At 46.3% G+C, this 19,272-nt stretch overlaps 1 protein-coding gene across 2 annotated transcripts in view; it reads right to left on the bottom strand.

Moving 5' to 3' along the window:
* DPYSL3 (dihydropyrimidinase like 3) overlaps nt 1–19,272 on the bottom strand; it is a 115,056-nt gene that overhangs the window by 4,711 nt on the left and 91,073 nt on the right. For both annotated transcript variants that reach the window (XM_075900286.1, XM_006124529.4), the window contains exons 7-11: nt 17,143–17,211; nt 10,629–10,749; nt 6,137–6,293; nt 2,694–2,835; nt 1,891–2,061 (exon numbers count right to left, since the gene is read on the bottom strand). In XM_075900286.1, coding sequence (XP_075756401.1) covers nt 1,891–2,061; nt 2,694–2,835; nt 6,137–6,293; nt 10,629–10,749; nt 17,143–17,211 — 660 coding nt within the window. The remainder of the gene's footprint in view (nt 1–1,890; nt 2,062–2,693; nt 2,836–6,136; nt 6,294–10,628; nt 10,750–17,142; nt 17,212–19,272) is intronic.

Raw genomic sequence — 19,272 nt, 5'->3', positions numbered from 1 at the left:
AAAGAGGGCAGAGAGATTCTGCATTAGAAGATCTTAATGAGGGATCTGACTTTACCTGTATTGGTATTTTTCTATTGTAAAGCAATATAGCTGCTTTTGTAAATAAGGATTCAGGCTCTGGATAGGCCTAGCTCATGACATTTGGATGATTACATTTCAAACAAAATTTACATAGGTGCTAAAGACTTAAGGCTGTGGTGTCCAACATACTAGCCACTAGTGGCTATTTGGCCGGTTGAGTGTGGCTAGTTCACTATAGCAGTCAGGGATGTAAGGGACAGGGTTGCCAGGTGTCCAGTTTTGACCCAGACAGTCCAGTATTTGAGCTTTCTGTTTGGGAAACAAATTGAGAAAATATAAATGTTCAGTATTTTCTAAATAAGATGTAATGTAAATTGTGATGTAATGTCAAGTGTGTCCAGTATTTTTGTTGAAACCAGCCTATGACTACTCGCATTCCACCCTCCTTGCTGCCTCTGTACATGAGGCAGCAAGGGGTGAGGGAAGCGGGAGACGGTGCTGGGGGAAGCCGGCTTAAAATCTGGTTCCCCACAGCACCATCTCTGCAGTGCCATCCATGCTGCTCCCTCTGTTGCTGCCTCTATCAGAGGCAGTGGGGGAACAGGGGCTGCTGCTGCGAAGCAGTCCCCAGCATGGGGATTCCCAATTCCCCACTGGGACCTCCTTGGACAGGGGCTGCTGCCGCCAGCTAGGCAGGCAGCCTGGCTCAGTCCCTGCTTGTACTAGGTGCAGGAACACATCTGTTTGTGATTCTGCAATTTAAAGCGGAGTAGAAGCCAGGGAAGGGTGGATGTCAGGCTACCTGGCTGGTCCCATACCTGGCGCGAGTCAGGATTGAGCTGGGTTGCCTATCGACTACTCGATTAGTTAAATACCGGCCTCTTAACATCCCTGATAGCAGCAGGAGAATTTTTGTCTATTTTTACAGGTCTCCGTTTCACTTGCATAGCATGGATCCTAAACATTCATTTAAAATCCCTACAACCAACGATCTGATATTTTACTTCTTTTCCTATTTCAATGTTAGTCGTTTGCGGATTTGTTTGCTGTCTGTATTGCTTTTTATAAATTTTACTGTTCTATGCCTGTGCACTATTAATCAAATGAAGGACTGATATTCCAGAGAAACTGTATAAGCCAGACTGGATGCTTGTCTTCTACTTTCCAGCATCAGTAAATATTGTATTAATATTTGCAAGGAAAGCATAACTATTTCTAGTTGACTCATACATTTGTTTAGCATCTTAAAGCTGAGGTATGCATGTAAGAAGGATAGTTCTGTGAACTGCAAAAGTCTGTAGCATGCAAATGTTTTGGCAGATGCTTCATTTTTGAGAGCCACGCAAAAGAAAGTACAGCTTGCCCAAGGCTGGAAAATGTTAGAAGAAACACTGGCAATAACCAATACCTACGCTGCATATGACCAAGGGCTGGAATAGCAAGGGCTGCGAACTAGGGCTGTGGCTAATGATTAGAGATTAGAACTGTCATCCCCCCATGCTATTCAGGTCATCGCAGATGTGCGTTAACAGAGCTGTGTGGGGAGCTGAGACCTAAAATAGTAACTAGGTGAGTTGCAGATCAGGACAGAGGCGTGTTTGATGTTGTATTCAGGCTCAGGACTAAAAGAGCAAGAAGTCCTACCCCTCAGCATTCGGGAGACGCACAGCCCATCTCTCCTAGAGCTAGGGGCTGAGTGGTCTAATTGTGCAACCTAGGCCTGAGTTACTCTCTTACATCTAGGTCTCCTACCTGGCAGCACACACAGCAGTTTGCCTATCAATCATGCCTGCCTGTTATGTCAGTTTCAGATATGTTCAGCTGATGTCAGAAGCCTCCCAACACTTCCCAAGCCAGCAGATGACTTACCGAATGGTGGCTTTTGGCTGAGACAATCTTCACTGCATCTGGATCCCATATAACCAGGTCGCTGTCTGACCCCACTGCTATTCTCCCTTTCCGTGGGTACATGTTGAAGATCTTGGCAGCATTGGTGCTTGTCACTGCCACAAACTGGTTCTCATCCATCTTCCCTGTGGCCTGTTCAGATACAAAATGGGTGGCTCTTCAACCTAGTTGCACTCATTGCTCCACAGTTCAGTGAATCTCAGGGGGAATGAGAGGATGAGAACCAGACAGCTGTGCCCCTTGTGTGAGCTGTGAGAAATTTAATAAGCCCAGACCAAAATGCCCCAACTCCCACCCCCAAAAAGCTGGTAGGGTTGATTAAGGGTCAGCCACTGAATCTCAAGAGGAAAACCAAGCCACTGGACCTTGTTTAGAAAGGAAAATCCCTGCATTAAAAATTATCTGGCTTTTGAAAACTGATATAAGGGGAACAAACGAGGGCCTAGCAAGCCTTGAATAAGTTTTCCTTACATTGATAACAGTGATACCCAGCCAACCGGTCACTGACCAAGACAGGACTAGAACCCAGCTCTCAGGCCAGTGTTCTATCCATTAGGGAACGCTACCTCTCAGCACCACTGCATGCTTCACATGTTCTGGATCCTCATCCAGACCGTGTTCCACTCCTCCGATAATTTCTACTCTCATTTCTGTTTGCTTGGTTTATTCAGCCATTTAGAAAAAAGTCACCACACTCAGGACTATGCCCTTTATTCTGGGGGGCCCAGTGAGTTAAAGTCACCCGATGCTGATCAGTTTCTTACCACTGCCTTATCCCAGATGATGGACATTCGCTCCTCAATTCCATTGGTCCCTTCCGGGATTACTGTGAAATTGTCCTTCCCAATTGCCTTCTGTGCAGTGCTGAATGTGCAATGAGCACTTCCTGACAGCTGTAGGTCACCACTGGTTGGGTGTGGACAAAAGGGTTAATGCAAGGCATTTTGTTTGCTTCAGGCTCAATATGCTCCAGTGTAAACAGAGAGGAGGGTCATGCATGACTTCTGTGCTTGGACAGCCTCTGATTTGGTCTGTTTCCTTTCTCTGAGTCCTGTTGTTAGGACCTTTCTACATTGGGGCTATCCCTGCATCTCCCAAAATAGCCACAGCCACTTGGCGGATCAGCCTTTGGGGCACTGCAGCCTCTTTTGGCACGAGTACACCTGCTGTGAATGGTGGAAGCCACACTGGGTGGCTTGTTACAGACAGCATAGAAAACAAAGCTCAGACATTTCAAATGAACTGAAATGTAGCCAGAATACTGAGGTGAGCAGCCTAGCCCATGGGGAAAATGTCATAGGATTTTTAATGGCTAAGTGGCCAGAAGATTAGCTTCATGGCACATCTGAAAAAGGCAACCCTGAGAGATGTTCACTTCCTTAGAAGATCATCAGCATCCTATTAGAGCACAGACCTCACTAGAAGAGCCAAGTCTGGCCAGATCCCATAAACAGCCTAATCCTAGCTCAGGGGCAGGCAAACTACAGCCTGCAGGCTGGACCTGGCCCACCAAACATTTGAATCTGTCCTGTTGCAGCCTAGGGGGAACTTCAGACAGACTCCCTGGCTGCTGGGGCCAACATGAGTATCTCTGTGCAGTGCGCCTCTTGGGGAGGAGGGGTGTATCTGTATGCTGCATGCAGGGTGCAGCTTCCACTGGCTGGTTTCCAACTAATGGTAGGCTGCGAAGATGGTGATGGTGATGGAGTCAGGAGCAGAGTCTCTGCTCCCCCCTAGGGATGTGCACCATGCAGACACACGCTGGCTGCAGCAGCAAGTCACTGAGTAGCATGTGTTGCTGCAGCAGTCAAAGAGCCTACCTAAGGATTCCACCCGGTCAGAAGCCACCTATGGTAAGTGCCTCCCAAACAGAGCCTGCACCTGGCACCCTCTCCTACACTCAACCCCCTGGTCCAGGTCCCAACCCCCTTCTGAACCCAAACTCCCTCTGTGCCCCCTCCTGCATCCCTACCCTAGACTAACCCTTCCTGAATCCAAATTCCCTCCCAGACCCTGTGACTCCTGCACCACAGTCCCTTACCAGAGCTCCCTCCTGAACTCAAACTCCGTCCCAGACCCTGCACCTCCTCCATTAATATCATAGAAAAGTGTGGCCAGTGACCCCTTATCAAATTCTTGGAGTAGTCCCCCATCGAAAATTATTGTTCTAGACCCTACTCCTTTGTCTCTGGAGTCCTGGACAGGAGACACAAAAGTGCCTCTCTGCTGGAAATGGCAAGATTACCCCCATTCTTGTAAATGTGACTATTGCTCCACAGGTGACATCTCCAGCAAAAGTAACCAACCATGGAGCATGTTTCAAGCCCATTTCATCTCTGCTGCTCAGAAAAGCTTAATTACTATGAAATTCTATATCCCTAAACCTGTTTAAAAAGTGCCCAAGAGCCTGCAGGGCTTGAGCTGCATGCTCTAGTTGGTATATTCATGTGTAGACACCAGAGGGCAGCAGCACGTAGCTCTAGTGACCAAACCAGCAACTGCATGTAATTCTCTGGAAACTTCCTGGCTGCAGAGCATTCAGGGAGTAGAGAGGATGCAGGATAATTATGAAGTCATCCTGGTGGGGGAGGGGCAGGAAACAATCCTCAAAGCTATGTCTAATGATAAGGAGGAAAAGTACAGCGATTGCTGGGTTTCCAGATGGACGGGGTGTGAATCTGAAAAGCAGACACACACAAATACGCTGAGCCTGGGCCCAGGAACCTCAGTTTTAATCCTCTGGCAACCTCTATCTCCCCTTCACAATTTCTGCCATATGTCTGACCAGACAGAAACCCAACCAGACGACACAACATGCTTCCTAATCTCCACCAGCTTTGTATTCGGACAAGAAAACAACCCCAAGAGCCCGACTGAGACGGGAACAGAGCTTCCTTTCATCTCTGGTTCAAGAATCTTACAGAAGAGTAGAAGGGCTGCATTCAGGAGGGACGCTGCAGCTTAGGACAGGCACAGTTGGGTCCTTGTCATAGTTTTCTCCTTTTGGGCTAAGGCAGGGAAATATGATGCTCTTGTGAAGGGAAGGGCTCATATAAGTCAATGCAAGGGGCTCTGCACACTTCCCTACAACTCACCCACCTCTCAGCCAGTGTACCTTAAACCTTACTCTGCAGCAATTTTATTTCTGGCATCTCAATCAAGTTCTGCTGTGTATCTCAGTGCTGACCTGGGGCACAATCTGCTAACCCAGTCTGGGCGCTGTCCAGGTAACACAACATAACATTTCCAATCCTGAACTGCAGCAGCATCCCATTATCCCAGAAACGCCCCGCCACACAATGCTAACACCATAATTCAATCCTGGCCTGCTAATTATAATTAACTCCTGTTGAACCAATTTAGTGCCAGCACATGGTTATGTATAGCATCTCATTCCTGTTCTGCAGCCCCCTATCTATCCAGTTCAAGGTCTTTCTTCAGTTAACATAGGAGTCAATACCATTGCTTGAATGGTAAATACCCTTATTGCAATGGTGGGCTGCATGCAGTCCACTGGGATTCCACATGTAGCCTATGAGACAATTTTGTTTACTGTTGCCCATGTACAGGACTGCCAGATTCTGCTGGTTTCTGTTCGCATAGTTTTTCTCCTACTGATATTACAAAAGTGACACGCATGTAAAGTGAGGTTATGTGAAGTGAGGTGCATGCTTATTGCACACAACATTGGCTGTGAGAGCTGTGCGCTCCCTCTGCATCCAATCAAAGTGCTGCTATGGTTCCATCAGCACTCCTCACCAAGTATGCAAGCACTGCAAAACTACCCTATTCCAGGAGACCATCTTAGTTATGAATCTTGTGGCTCACAGAGATGAATGAGGGCCAGTCATGTGCCTGCTCACTTGCCTTGGCTGCTCCTCGCTGCTCTACTAGCTAGTAAGTACCAGCCACAATGTATGTACATTTAATTATACATATTGGGAGCACTTCAAACATCAGCCGCCGTTATGTGACTTGCAACCCAATAATAGCCCAGTACTTCCACTCCGCTCCTTGTGTCTCACTTATGAGTCTGCAGCCCCCTTAGGCACTGACCTATCTGGAGTCCAAGTGCCTCACAACAACCCCAAAGCCACAGCAGTCTCAAGTTCCCAAGATAGAAATTCACCAACACAGCCACAGCAATTTCTGCAGTGTAACTCTTGTGGGGAAAGGGAGAGGTTTTCTCCTACTCCAAATCACTCACCTGGCCAGTAAGGAGTTGATGTAGTCAGGGGTTGTTGGGTCTGGACTCAAAGGTGGAGAGGTCACAAACGCAGCAGCTTTGGCCCAATTTTTGCTCCAATAATGTGTCCCGTCTGTGCCAAGGCTGGCTGTGATAGGCTCCCCAAATACCACATTTCCTGCAGAGAAGAGACACGGATGGCTCTTATTGCTGAATGCGTTTTAGCTGAGCCTGGGGTACTCTCTCTTCCCCAGTGCTTATGGAATTGCACCTCCTTTGACAGATCACTTGGTTTATCTATTTTAATCTAGGATACAGGCCTATGTGGATCAGACTGAGTGTGAGCTCAAGTGGAGGGGGAAGGGAGAGCAGACAGTATCTACCATCTTTGCCTGGGGTCTCAAGTTGCTGGTGTGAAACCCCAAGGAGGCGGGGGGGAGGTTGAGAAGAAAACTCCGGGGTGGCCAGGGTCCCCCAGGAGACACCGTACATGCCCAAGTGATGCCAGGAGTGTCCCTAGCTCTTTGGAACAGAGGCCACATTTTCCCATTGAACACACTGGTGTCACTCAGCAAGTAACAGTGCAAGAGCAGGTATCCTGCTAACCAGATGCATTCCCTTTGTGCCTGTTGACTTCATATCTAACCCCAAGAATAAGAGTCACACAGCTGCCAGGGAGTCAGGAATCCTACTGGCTGGCAGCCGGGGGCTTTGCCCAGAACAGATCTCACAATGTGAGCTTCCACTCTGAGCCAGATACATACATACTGGGTAACTTGACACACTGGGCAAAGGGTGAGTCCTCTCAGGGTCTCTTCATTTTCACCTCCCTCAGGTTCCCTTTCTCCCCCTCCTCTCTCGCCGCACATTTCAGTCACATAAATATTTACCAAACACCATCAAAGCTCTGAACACCTCTGCACTCACAGATCTAATTTCCCAATGTCACCCATCACACTGATCACCAGCTGGAGCGGGGACAGCCAAACTTTCCTTATCTTTCCAACCTCTCTAAACCTGTGTAAAGGCCCTAGGCAGCTGAGAAACGTGGAACTCTGTCTGCTAGCATGGACTGGCGCAAGCGAGCCAAGATATTCCCTGTCAAAGACATTGGTGAGCAAGTTGAGATCTGGGTGCCAGGCTTGGGACGTGGACAGATAGAAGACCAATGGGTTCGAAAAACATTTTATTTGACACTAGAAGACTTATCCAACATAGCTCGGGTCTTTCAGGGCAGGGGTCTGGGTTATGGGGGGGTCCAGGAGTCAAGACTGGGGGAGGGCTCAGGGCAGTGGATGACGTGCAGAAGTGAGAGCAGGAGACTGGGGAGAGAGGGGGCTCGGGGAGGAGGTGGTTGCTGACTTTTCCATGGAGTGATGGCAGAACATCCACCATGCCTTCTGGCTTCTACTTGGGGCTGGTCTGGAGGTTGCATGGGGGCGGCACGGTAGCTGCTCGCTGGGGTGTTTGCTGCCCCCCGCCCGTGGTCATTCATGAGTAAAACTGTCCTTGTACTTGCTGCCTCCTTGTGATCATGTGTGAGTATAATTTTCCTTGCTATCACACCCCTCCCTTTCCATTTGATACAAAACAATTGCATTCCACACACATCCCATTATCCTGGCACAACAAATCTTGCTTTTATGATAAGAGGAAGTTGCATACCAAATTCAGTGGTCCTAGCTCTTTCTGTTTTAGGAGTTCTTGATCAAACAGTCTCACAAATGGATAGACACACATTTTAAATATATATAGTAAGATCTCTATGAAAAAAAAGGGAATGGTGTGATAACTAATGCACGGGTGTGCATGCACAATGGGTGTGTGGGAGAGTCACCTCGATCTGCCAAGAGCATCCAGATGGAGCTCCCCATCCATCCAAAAGGCCTGCTACCTGAATATAGACACCCACTGAAAGCATCGGCACATCAAAAAGCAGATGGGATATTTTTAGCAGCTCAAATCACTTGCATGTGGTGGATAAGCCTCTACTTGGCAGAGAGAGCATTTTACGGTTAGAAATGCACTCTGGTATTTAAATCAAACTCTCTAGCTCGGATGTTCTAGCTCAAGGGTTGGCAACCTTTTCAAACCAAAGAGCCAAACTACATTAAAATTCAGAAAAAAGTGGTCAACAAAGAATATATATAAGAATGCCCATTTGCGTGACTGAAAATATATAACTTGCTATTATTGCTAACTGACATAGGGTATGTCTACACTGACGCCCTAGTTCGAACTAGCGTGGCTAATGTAGGCATTCGAAGTTGTAAATGAAGCCCGGGATTTAAATATCCCGGGCTTCATTTGCATCTTGCCAGGCGCCGCCATTTTAAAATCCGCCTTAGTGTGGACTCCGTGCCCACGGCTACATGCGGCACGGAGTAGGTAGTTCGAATTAGGCTCTCTAAGGTGTACCGGTAGTTTGAATTAGAGAGCCTAATTCGAACTACCTACTCCGTGCCGCGTGTAGCTGCGGGCACGGAGTCCGCACTAAGGGGGATTTTAAAATGGCGGCGCCCGGCAAGGTGCAAATGAAGCCCAGGATATTTAAATCCCGGGCTTCATTTGCAACTTCGAATGCCTACATTAGCCACCCTAGTTCGAACTAAGGTGGCAGTGTAGACATACCCGTATTGATTAATAGCATAAATGAAATCTTGTACTCAGAGACTTTATTTAATGGGGCGATTTCTGCTACATATTTTCATGAATTTCTTTGAAGTTTACATCATAACTGGTCATAACTGGTCAAATCCAGCTTGATGCACACATTCAGGCTGTCTTCTGTCAATCTTATGGTAGGGGGTTAGGGATGTTGGGGTGCAGGAAACTGGGTTTTGGATGTATGAGGGACTCGGGGCAGGAGATTCAGGTGTATGATGGGCTCAGGGCACAAGGTTGGAGTGAAGGAGTGTTATAGTAGGGGGTGAGGGATGTGGGGGTGCAGGACTCTAGGAATGTGGAGATATGAGGGGCTCAGGGCAAGGGGTTCAGGTGTATGATGGACTCAGGGTTAGTGTGTGAAGGAATGCAGAAGTGTTATGACACTGTGGCCAAATGGTGGCTTGGTGCCAACTGGGGGCTTGTTGACTAGGCTTCATTTTTAAAGCAAGTAAAATATTATGTCTATAACAAAAGGTTTCAACATCGTTATGGCTGGGGAATCATTTCTAGGTTGAGGTTTGGGTGAAGGAGGTAGTTGTGATCCAAGGCACAAGTTTGGGGTACACGGGTTTGGGCAGTGACCTAGGGCACGGGACTGGGGTGCAGGAGTTTGGAGTGTGTCCTAAGGCAGGGGATTGGGTTGTGATGTAGGGCAGGAAGGGATTGTGATCTGGGGCATGGGACTGTGATGCAGGTTCTGGGAGGGGGTGCGGACTCAGGAGGGGGGCAGAAGGTTTTGGGTTATGTGGGGTAGCGAGGCAGAGGGCTGGGAGGAAGGAAGGGGTTGGGGTGTCAGAGGCAGGCTCTGGCCGGGTGACTTACCAGTGAGACTCCAGGCCAGCAGCTGAGCATGTTTCTCAGGAGTATGCCCCATCCCCGCACAGGCTGCAGAGCCACGTGCTCTGTGAATATGAACCTGAGAGGCAGGGGAGATTGGTGCTTTGCATGCTACTTGTTCTTAAAACAGGTAGCTTCCGTTGGCCAGAAACCGGCCAATGGGATTGTGCTGGGGGCTGGAGCAGCAGTGAGACACCACTCCCTCCTCCCCTCCTGGCTCTCAGTTTGTGAAAAACAAACAGCCTGCAGCCGCTTTTCTGAGCCGTGTGCGAGGACGGAGCAAGCAGGGAGTCTGCCTGAGCCTCCCTGCTGTGTCTGTGAGCTGGATTGTTTTGCCCAGGCCTGCTGTAGTGCCAGCGCAGGCTCCCTGCTGTGGGGGGAATAAGTGAGGGCTGGGGTCCAGCTTCAAAAGAGCCATATCTGGTTCCCTAGTGAACCATTGTTGGCTTGCGAGCCATAGGTTGCCGACCACTATTCTAGCAGATGACATGCAACCCGAGTTAGCACCTGATGGGTAAAAAGGGCATGTATTGCACTGGCCCTGCACTAGCCATAAATCATGCTAAGTCAGAGATCAGTCCCATGATGGATTTCAACTTTGCGTCAAAGTTGGTTTCACACTCAAATGTACACTCTACAGCAGCACCTGGCTAGCTAGGTGCACACAGACCATGATTGGAGGCACTGTATTAGACCGTGAGCAGGCTGGATGTAAGCAATCAGGGAAACAGCCAATGTTTTTCTGCTCCATTTGTTTCGTGCTAAACACCATCTCTTCAAGCAAGGGATGTGAGGACTCCATGATAAGTTACACTTAACAAGAGTGCTAAAAAATCTCACTGTAGCTGGGTGACATTTGGGGAAGTAGGACACATTAATTTAAATTCCATCAAGGGACATGTTGCAATGCTGGCAACAAACAGAAAGACACAGAGGCTCTCTGCATAAGATCTTCTAGTTACACACACTCCGGAAGTGAGGAGGGAGATCTGAGACAGCAGCTGCTTACCTTTCTTCCTGGCTTGTGAGATGAGGTCAGCAGCACTCTTGCTCATCACTTTGGTCACATATAGAGGGCAGTTGGTCTGGCTAGCAATGGTGATGGCACGGAAGACGGCTTCTGCCTCGAGCTGGAACACAGAAGGGACATAAAGCTTGCAAATAACGCACAGGGAAGAGAAATCACCAGCCATGCTGTGTTACTTCACTGGCCATAGGTGCCCTGTCTCTTAACATCACCACAAGACCATTCCTCTTCCATCAGGTTTCAACAAGAATCTCCAAGCTCACTATATAATGGGAATAACTGCCTATCAAGATGACCCATTCTATCTCATTATTTCCTGTGCTCCCCAGTTGGTCACTCTGTATCCTCTCTCTGTCTCTTACCTCATACTCAAGAGCGTAAGATCTTTAAGACAGAGATTGTCTTTTTGTTCTGTTTTTGTACAGCACCTAACACAATGAGATGCTGTTACTACCACAGTACAAATGATAAACAAGAAAATAAGAATTTCCCACGAGATTGATCACTTGGAGATAAAGTCTTGTAAAAAAAGCTATATACATTTGAATGCTACAGAATCAGGTGCCCAGCCCTAAGTCACAAACCACAACTTGTGCTTAATCTAGATCCAGATCTTTTTCTGCTCCCCATCCAAATCCACCAGCTTTTCAGCCCATTTCTGTTTCAAGCAGGCCTTTAATAATATTTAGCACTTTTTACAGTGTTTCTTATCAAATAACTCCAATAGAGAGTAAGCATCATTTTTATTCTCATTTTACAAAAGTGGAAACACAAACAGGTTAGCTGACTTGCTCAAGGTCACACAGCAAATCAGCAGCAGGACCTCGATTCCTGGCTCCCAGTCTCATTCCCTCTCCACTGGGCTGAGCTGTTACCACAGGTTTCACTATGCATGTATTTTAAAATTAAAGCTTGATTTTTCTGTGTGGGCAATTCACAGCTTGTTATTTTGCTGGTAGTTCTCCTGTTCAAGTCTGTTTCTGCTGCTACGCTGCTATTGGCCACTTCAGCCTCCAAGTTTATCAGCCCTGGACTTTTATATCTCGCTTGCTCTTGGAACAGGGTGAATTTTCAACACTTCAGCATGAGGCATATCTTTGAGAATTATATCACCACCCCGGTCAGTCTGACTTAATCCGAAAAAGCCTTCCAAGATCTTGGGCAACAGTTTGGCTTAAGGCTTCAGTATTAATTTTTTTTACAGAACAGAAAACTCCAAACCTTAAAAGACAGTGTTCCAATAAGCATATTTGCAAATTCCCTATTGCAGACAGAACTTCTTGCTGAATCATCCATATGTCTGCCAACCTGATTTCTCCCATAAGTGGAAAACTGAGCAATGCACACAAATCCATTGCACTATTGTCCTTTTGGTTTTTTGATTCAACACAAAGGTTTCAATTGGGGTGCTACGTGGTTCTTGGAGCATAGAATGAAAACTATGAGGAAGACAGTATTATACAGTATACAAGCTTCTATATGTGTGTATGGCCTTATGCAGAGATGGATCAAGCTCAGCCACGGCAAAATAGTCTTACTTTGTATTAGGATATTGTGAACCAATGAGGACATTTTGGAGCAGTGTCATTGTGCAGTATCAAATGACCAGTGACATGACAGAATTACATTTCAACTCCCTACACACACAGCTCTAGATTGACCCTTCCGATGCAGGACATATAAGAACAATAATGGTTTGTCATTGGTGTTCCCTCTAAGATTTTCAATCCAGAGTAAGTTTTGTCTTGACTTCAACATTGTGTTTGGATGTGTGACTGTGTCTCCGTCTCCACCTCCATCCCGCCCTGCCCCCCCCCCCCCCCCACTGTGTGAAATGGACTTATGGACATAAATATATGTAACTCAGAGGTACTTTGGACAAATTGCTTCATGTAACCTACGGGTTCAAAAGCCTCAGAGTGATAGCCGAGTTAGTCTGTAATTGGAAAAACTTAAAAAACAAGAAGTGGGTTCTGCCCACGAAAGCTTATGATAGCATCTACATGTTTTGTGAGTCTGTAAGGTGTTGCAAGACTATTGGTTGTTTTTTTAAGTTTTTTCATGTAACCTATCAATCTTCATGTCATAATCCGCTGGATCTGTTTATCATATTTTGGTATTTTAGACATATGGATTAGGGAATATTTTATGGGTTTTAAATGTGTGAATGAAAGTATCATGGGAGGCCTCAGTATCTGGGCAATCATATGCAAATAGCCTTTTGTCCTTAAGTCTTAGCAGTGGTTGGTAAGGAGCAGCCAGGTGACTCCCCATGCAATAAGGTAATTCTTTAGAAAGAATAGGAAAGTAGGAATCTTTTGTCTTTGGCGGGCACACCCAGTGACCCCAGGGGAAATGGAGTTTTCCCTGGTTTGAAGGTGCAGCTGGAACAAAAACAGTTTTAGGGTGAGTTTATAAGAAGTTTGTATTGAGGATTCAGTGTTAGAGTTAGCGAAACGTTTTCTGTTATTTTGAGTTTCTAACCTACTTTGCTCTGCCTGTTCTCACTTACAACCACTTAAATCCTACTGCTTGTACTTAATAAAATCACTTTATTTTTTTTTCTATCAAGTCCAGTGTAAATAATTGTTAGCTGGGGAGGAGAGGGCAATCAGTGTGTACATTCCCCCTTTCATTGTCAAAGGGGGCTTACCCAAATAATTCATTGTGGATTTTGATCCCATTTGGGAAGTGGTATCCCAGGAAGCTGGGCCCAAAGCTGCACTCTCCTTGGACCTGAAAAGATTCAGTGTCTGTACTGCTTCTTAGTGAGGGTTGTGATTCTCAGCTCTGCCTTGGCTGGGGGAGACCAAGGAGTTGGCCCAGCAGGACAGGGCAGCGAGAAGCCCCAGACAAGAAGAAGGGTTGCAGTGGCCTTGTCAGCACCCCGGAAAGCCCCATGAAGGCGTCTTCTGTGACCTCACCCTCTCACAGGATGTGTGCCACTGTGACACCCACTAGTGGCGTTGTTCCCCGAGAGATTCTCCTAGCGCCCAGGGTTTGCAAGGAGTGGGGGGGCATGGGCAGTGATGTGGGAAGCCAAAGGGGAAACCTGGCAGGGGACTCTAAGAGCCAGTGGGGGGTGGGAAGAGGAGTAAAGGAGGGGAGACACAGGGATCTACCCCAGCCTCAGGAGCAGCCACACTGCAGAGCTCAGCTGCTGCTCTGGCTTAGAAGGAACTTAGTATGTAACCCAGTCAGTGACAGGGCATGTTTATAAGGATTAGTTCCTGATAATGAGCTATTGGGGGACATCTTTAAGTAAACACAAAGAGTATCTGCCCATCAGTCACAAGCATCCGCTTTCTTGTGAATCATTCTAGTTTTGCAGGTTGGCTAGGAGGAAGTAAAATATTCAAAGCAAATAGCTGTGACACTATCCCTTACCTCTGTTTATTTGCTTCCTGCTTCTCCCATCTCTAGCACTTTATAATCTCCTATTGAACTTGGTATATTCATAGAATAAACATACCAATAATAGGTTTACCTACATTATTACAGAGCAGCTAATTTTGTTACACACTTTTTTTAAAAAAGGTTTTAAATTTTTTAAATTGTCTTCCCCATTTTTTGGATAAATTACTGGCATAGTACTAGATTTCTGCTACTATATGTAGCAATTTCCCGACACTCCATTACAGACAATTTACCTGCGGTGCAGGGGTGAGGTTGGCCAAGGGCCCAGTGAGGAAAGGGACAGAAGAGGCTGCAGCTCCTTGGGGGAGCTTGGCCAGGGAGATGGGGTAGTGGGGGACAGTATGAGGTAGTGGTCAGACTGTAGCAGGCAGAACGAGTGCAAGCACACTGGCTCCGGATGTGCTGGCTGCACATGCCGCAAGTGACCATGCCTCCCTGCTGTGCTCTGAAGGGCCCTGCTGGCTCTCGGCCTCATTCTCCCCACTCAGTGCCGCAGCCCCTGCCCAATCTGCTGGCCAACCCCCTGCCACCAGCAATGCCTCGACTGTCCTTGTGCCACCCATGACTCCTCCACCATCCGCTCCATACCTGACACCCCTGGCCGCACACCCCTTACCCAGGAACAGCACTCTCCCGGCCATGGCATCAGCTCTGACACCTGCAACATGGCCTGCCCCAGGAGCAGCTGGGAAACCACAATGTGGCCATGGTCCCAGCTCCAGCCAGCTGCTCGTGAGGTGGGTTGTGTGGTGGGTGGCTGCCGGGACTTGCAGTGCAGTTCTTCCTGGGTCTAGGGCCACCCTGGCCCTGGACTCAGGAACAGCTCCAGCCTTCCCGCCAATGGCCCTGGTTGATCCCAGACATCCGCGATGTGCGCTCCAGCTCTGGAGTCCCTCCTTGGAACAATGGTTCTGGAACAGTAGGGTACTTTCACAGATCACAGCCACAAACAATGTGTCTAGAGCACTTTAACTGGGCACTGTGGGTCAGATGGCAAGGGATACTTATTCTGTGAACACTTGTGTCTCTATTTTTATTTTCAGCTTAACAAGTGCTTATTAGCTGGGGTTGTATTTCTACATGTAAGAGTCTGCAAGTGCTACATGGCGCCCTGTTACTGAGGAGCTGTGCTTCCATACAATACAACTTGGTTATATGTATATATTTTCTAGGCACACAATCACCTCTTCCCTTCCCCCTTGCAAAACGATACTAACAGTCCTAGTCCTGCTCCAGTGTAATTTGACTATAAGTTTGGATATGCTCTAAGTATCCATTTGGTTAAGCTAACCTCAGCCAAACAGTCAACTTTTCCCTAATGGGTCTGGATGTGTGAACTGTCTCCATGTATTTGTTCCCCTGATGAAGGTAGCGGAGAAAGACCTTGAGAACTAAATTTTGAAAGAAGTGAGGAGATGAATATTTAGTTTCATGTTTCCCATGATTCCCATTCCCATTTGTTAATTTTGTTTTTAAATGACTTACTCAATTCCAGCTGTATCCCCTATTTTCCCCAAACCTCCAGATTTTTGCAAGGTTCTATAGCATTAACCTCTCCACTGAGTTCATAAGAGCCACATTTGTAGTAACTAAAATGATGATGTACAAAGAGGCAGCTCATTACTCAACATCTCTGCTCCCTGGAAGGATCCAAATCTCACTTAAAAAGGGTGTTTGCACTTGTCAGTGCTGCATACCCTTTATAGCCGTGCTAGGGCTAACTGTAGCAAGGGGGTTTCTTTACTGCGTCATGCAGCCCTTCAACTTCCATTCACAATAGGTTCTGACTGTGGAATCTTTGTGCCTTGCAAGGATGAAGGATGAGCCAGCAATTTGTTCTATTGTACAATGCCTAGCCCAATGGGATCATTATTCAGAGCTAGGGCTCTTAGGCCCTACCACAGTACAACTAGTAAATAATAATAATTACATAAAAAGTATGAGTATTTACTGAACCAATGAGGTTTGGACAAGGAGCCAGCTGGAAGGAACATAGAGCCTTTCAGTGTTATTTTTAGAGTAATTTTTCCAGCCAATCAGACTTCAAGAACATAACATTCCACAACCCTTAACCAGCCTTGTACAATGAAAACATCTGTCTTCTGATAACAAATAATGCGCCAAATCCTGAGATGATGTACATCAGCTTAGCTCCACTAAATGCAACCATGTCAATTTACACCAGCTGAGGATCTGGGTCCAGTACACTTTTAACATTGGGCCTTTTTTCTGAAGGAGGCATTTTAATGTCCCACATCTCCAAGAGATGGAACCTTGTTGTCATACCATTAATTTAAGCAGATGTATTTTATTTTTGATCATATGTCCGAAGCACAAATCTTCACATCTACCTCCCTCTCATTCCTGATACTGCAGATTTCAGTTATAGCTTCTCTCTTTTTCCTCTATGTGTTGTGGAAAGTTAAAAACAGTTCTGAGCACACAGGTACTTCAATCTGACATTTATACCAATCTAAAATTAGATTGATCTCAGATTAATGGGCAAATAAAAAGAGTATCTTGAATGCAAATTAGATAATGTCTAGACAGTGATTCACAATCAGGAGATCCCCCACTCCCACAGAGGCTTTGTGTGTTTTATTTTCACACATTCTACACCTTAAATAAAGATGAGATGAGGGAGAAGCTGGAGCTACAGTATACACTATTTTCCTTTGCAATATGAACACACTTTGAGAGTTTATGGAGGATGCCCCTTTTTAAAGTTATTCTCATTTTCATTGCACGGATTTTCTTATCTCAGGCTTTTTTTACCACTGAAATCACCTTTCAAACGTGAATGCAGCAGGAGTACTAACTGCATCCCTAACATCCTGCGTCACCCATGCTACTTCATTTCAGGACTCCTATCTATGCTAGGAAACAATCATTATTGATCATGTTTGATTAACAAAGGCCCCTTCCCTGAAGTGATGAGGAGTATGGTTCAACTGCCAGTACACAAATAAGATTGGGCGGTTAGATACCAGTATGATAAGTATGGCTGAAACTCATGGGGAAAGAGCCTTAGTGTAACTAGGATGGTGCACTGTTTATCCTTTGTTCATTTGTCTTTTACCTCTTCCGGTCTACTCAGCACATGGCCCTCTGGGCCAGTTATTCCCATCTCCAGCATCCTGGTTTGCTCCTAAAATAATAAAAAGACACAGGGAAGTTCAGAGACTGAGTTTGATTTCAAGTTATATATAAAAATGCCACCATGCTCAGCATTTCTTAAGGATTTAGAATATCAAACAGAATAGCTCTGCAGATTTGCTGCAGGTTAATAAGACTACCAAGATACACTACTTGTAGTTTGGGAAGACAGGCTGAGAGTAGATCTCATCACCAAGACTATACAATTCAGAAGGCATATGTCTGAGGCTCTGTCTACAATGCCAACTGAACAACAAATCATTTTGTCTGCCACGGGTGCTTAAAAGGAGCCCTCTCCTGATGACAACAGGAACCCCACTTGTAGAGTGTGGTATTTTGTTGACTGAAGTGCTGACAAACAGCATTTATACTGCCTAACTTTTAGCGTCTAATAGCTGCGTAGTGTAGACAAAGCCTAATTTACTTCGCCTTTGCAATTCCCAAAGGCATCCAATCACTCTATGTAGGATCTGCTAGTAACAAAGAGATCATGAAAGCTAAAAGAAATCCAGCGCAGGCCAAATTCTCTTCTCAGTCACACCCCTGTAGCAGCACTGACATCAATACAGTTGCACTGGTATCAATAAATACATGATCTGGTCCCATATGAAAATGTTTCAAAATGTATGGTGGCTTTTTCCCCCACCACACAACTGGCCATACATTTACATAATGAGGGACCACAACAATATATAGACCAATTAGACAGACGTATATTAACTTAATGGTATTTTTAACCCTTGTCATTCAGAAATTGTTCATTTCAGTGAAAGCTCAATTCTGACATCCTTATCAGTGTGTAATCAGCTCATGGGGGGGGGGGGGGGAATGGGAGAGGAGAATGCAATGTTACATGAGGGAAAAGGAAGTTACTCACTCTGTGCAGTAATGACTGTTCTTTGAGGTGTGTCCCTGTGGGTGATCCATTGTTGGCAAGGGGTGGTCCCGAAGCCACAGATCTGAACTTTTCCAGCAGTTGTCAGTTGGGCCACGTGTGGCACCTAACGTGTAGGACCCAACCCCTGCCCCTTTAGTTCCTTGACTACATCTGAGTAGCGAAGACTCCAAGCAGAAAGGAGAAAGGGAGTGTTATGGAGCATCTACAGGGACACAGAACTTGAAGAATAGTTGTTACTGCACAGGATGAGTAATTTTCTTTTCTTCTTTCAGTGATGTCCCCATGGGTGCTCCCCTGTTTGCTCACTACAAAGCAGTACTTGACATGGATGGTGGGACTCGGAGTCACTGCTTGGCAGCTGAAGACAGTACCACAGTAGCCACCGCTGTATCAGCTGCCAGCTGAGGTATGATGGCATAATGCTTGGCAAAGGTGTGGTCGGAAGACCAAGTAGCTGCCTGGTAAATGTCTTTAAGGGCCACGTTGTTCAGGAAAACCATAGAAGTAGCAGTAGTATGGGAAGAGTGTGCTCTTGGTGGAGCTATCAATGGCTTATTGGGGAATGACAGCTTAGTATGCAGGATGATATCCATTTAGAAAATACACTGGGCTGAAATTGGTGTGAGCTTCGTGTGTTCTGCAATAGATACAAAAAGACGCGGAGACCTACAACAAGCCTAAATCCTGTCTATGTAAAAGGCCACAATGCCTGTCAAATGTCCAGGGTATGGAGCATAGCGTCCCTAGGCGATGCATGAGGCTTTGGGAAGAATGTAGGTAAAACTATGGGCTCATTGATGTGGAATGAGGTGCAGACTTTTGGTAAAAATGTTGGATGTGGACACAAAGTTATTTTGTTCTTGGTAAAAACCATATAAGGTGGACCAACCATTAAAGCCCCAATCTCCCTAACCCTCCTTGCAGAGGTCATGGCTATCAAAAACAGCACATTCATTAGAAGGAAAGGGGAAAGGCAAGCCGCCATGGGTCTTATGGGTCTCATAAGACAATCTAAAACTAAGTTCAAGTCCCAGGAGGTTGCTAGGGCTGCTTGCAGAGGATAGAGGTTCTGGAGACCTTTAAGGAACCTTCTGGTGATAGGATGTGTGAAGACAGCTGATCATCTGTCGACCCGCTTGTGAAAGGCTGTTATTG

This window comes from Pelodiscus sinensis, chromosome 17 (genome assembly GCF_049634645.1).
Source record: "Pelodiscus sinensis isolate JC-2024 chromosome 17, ASM4963464v1, whole genome shotgun sequence".
Lineage (NCBI taxonomy): Eukaryota > Metazoa > Chordata > Testudines > Trionychidae > Pelodiscus > Pelodiscus sinensis.
This window is presented reverse-complemented; position numbering and strand designations above follow the sequence as displayed.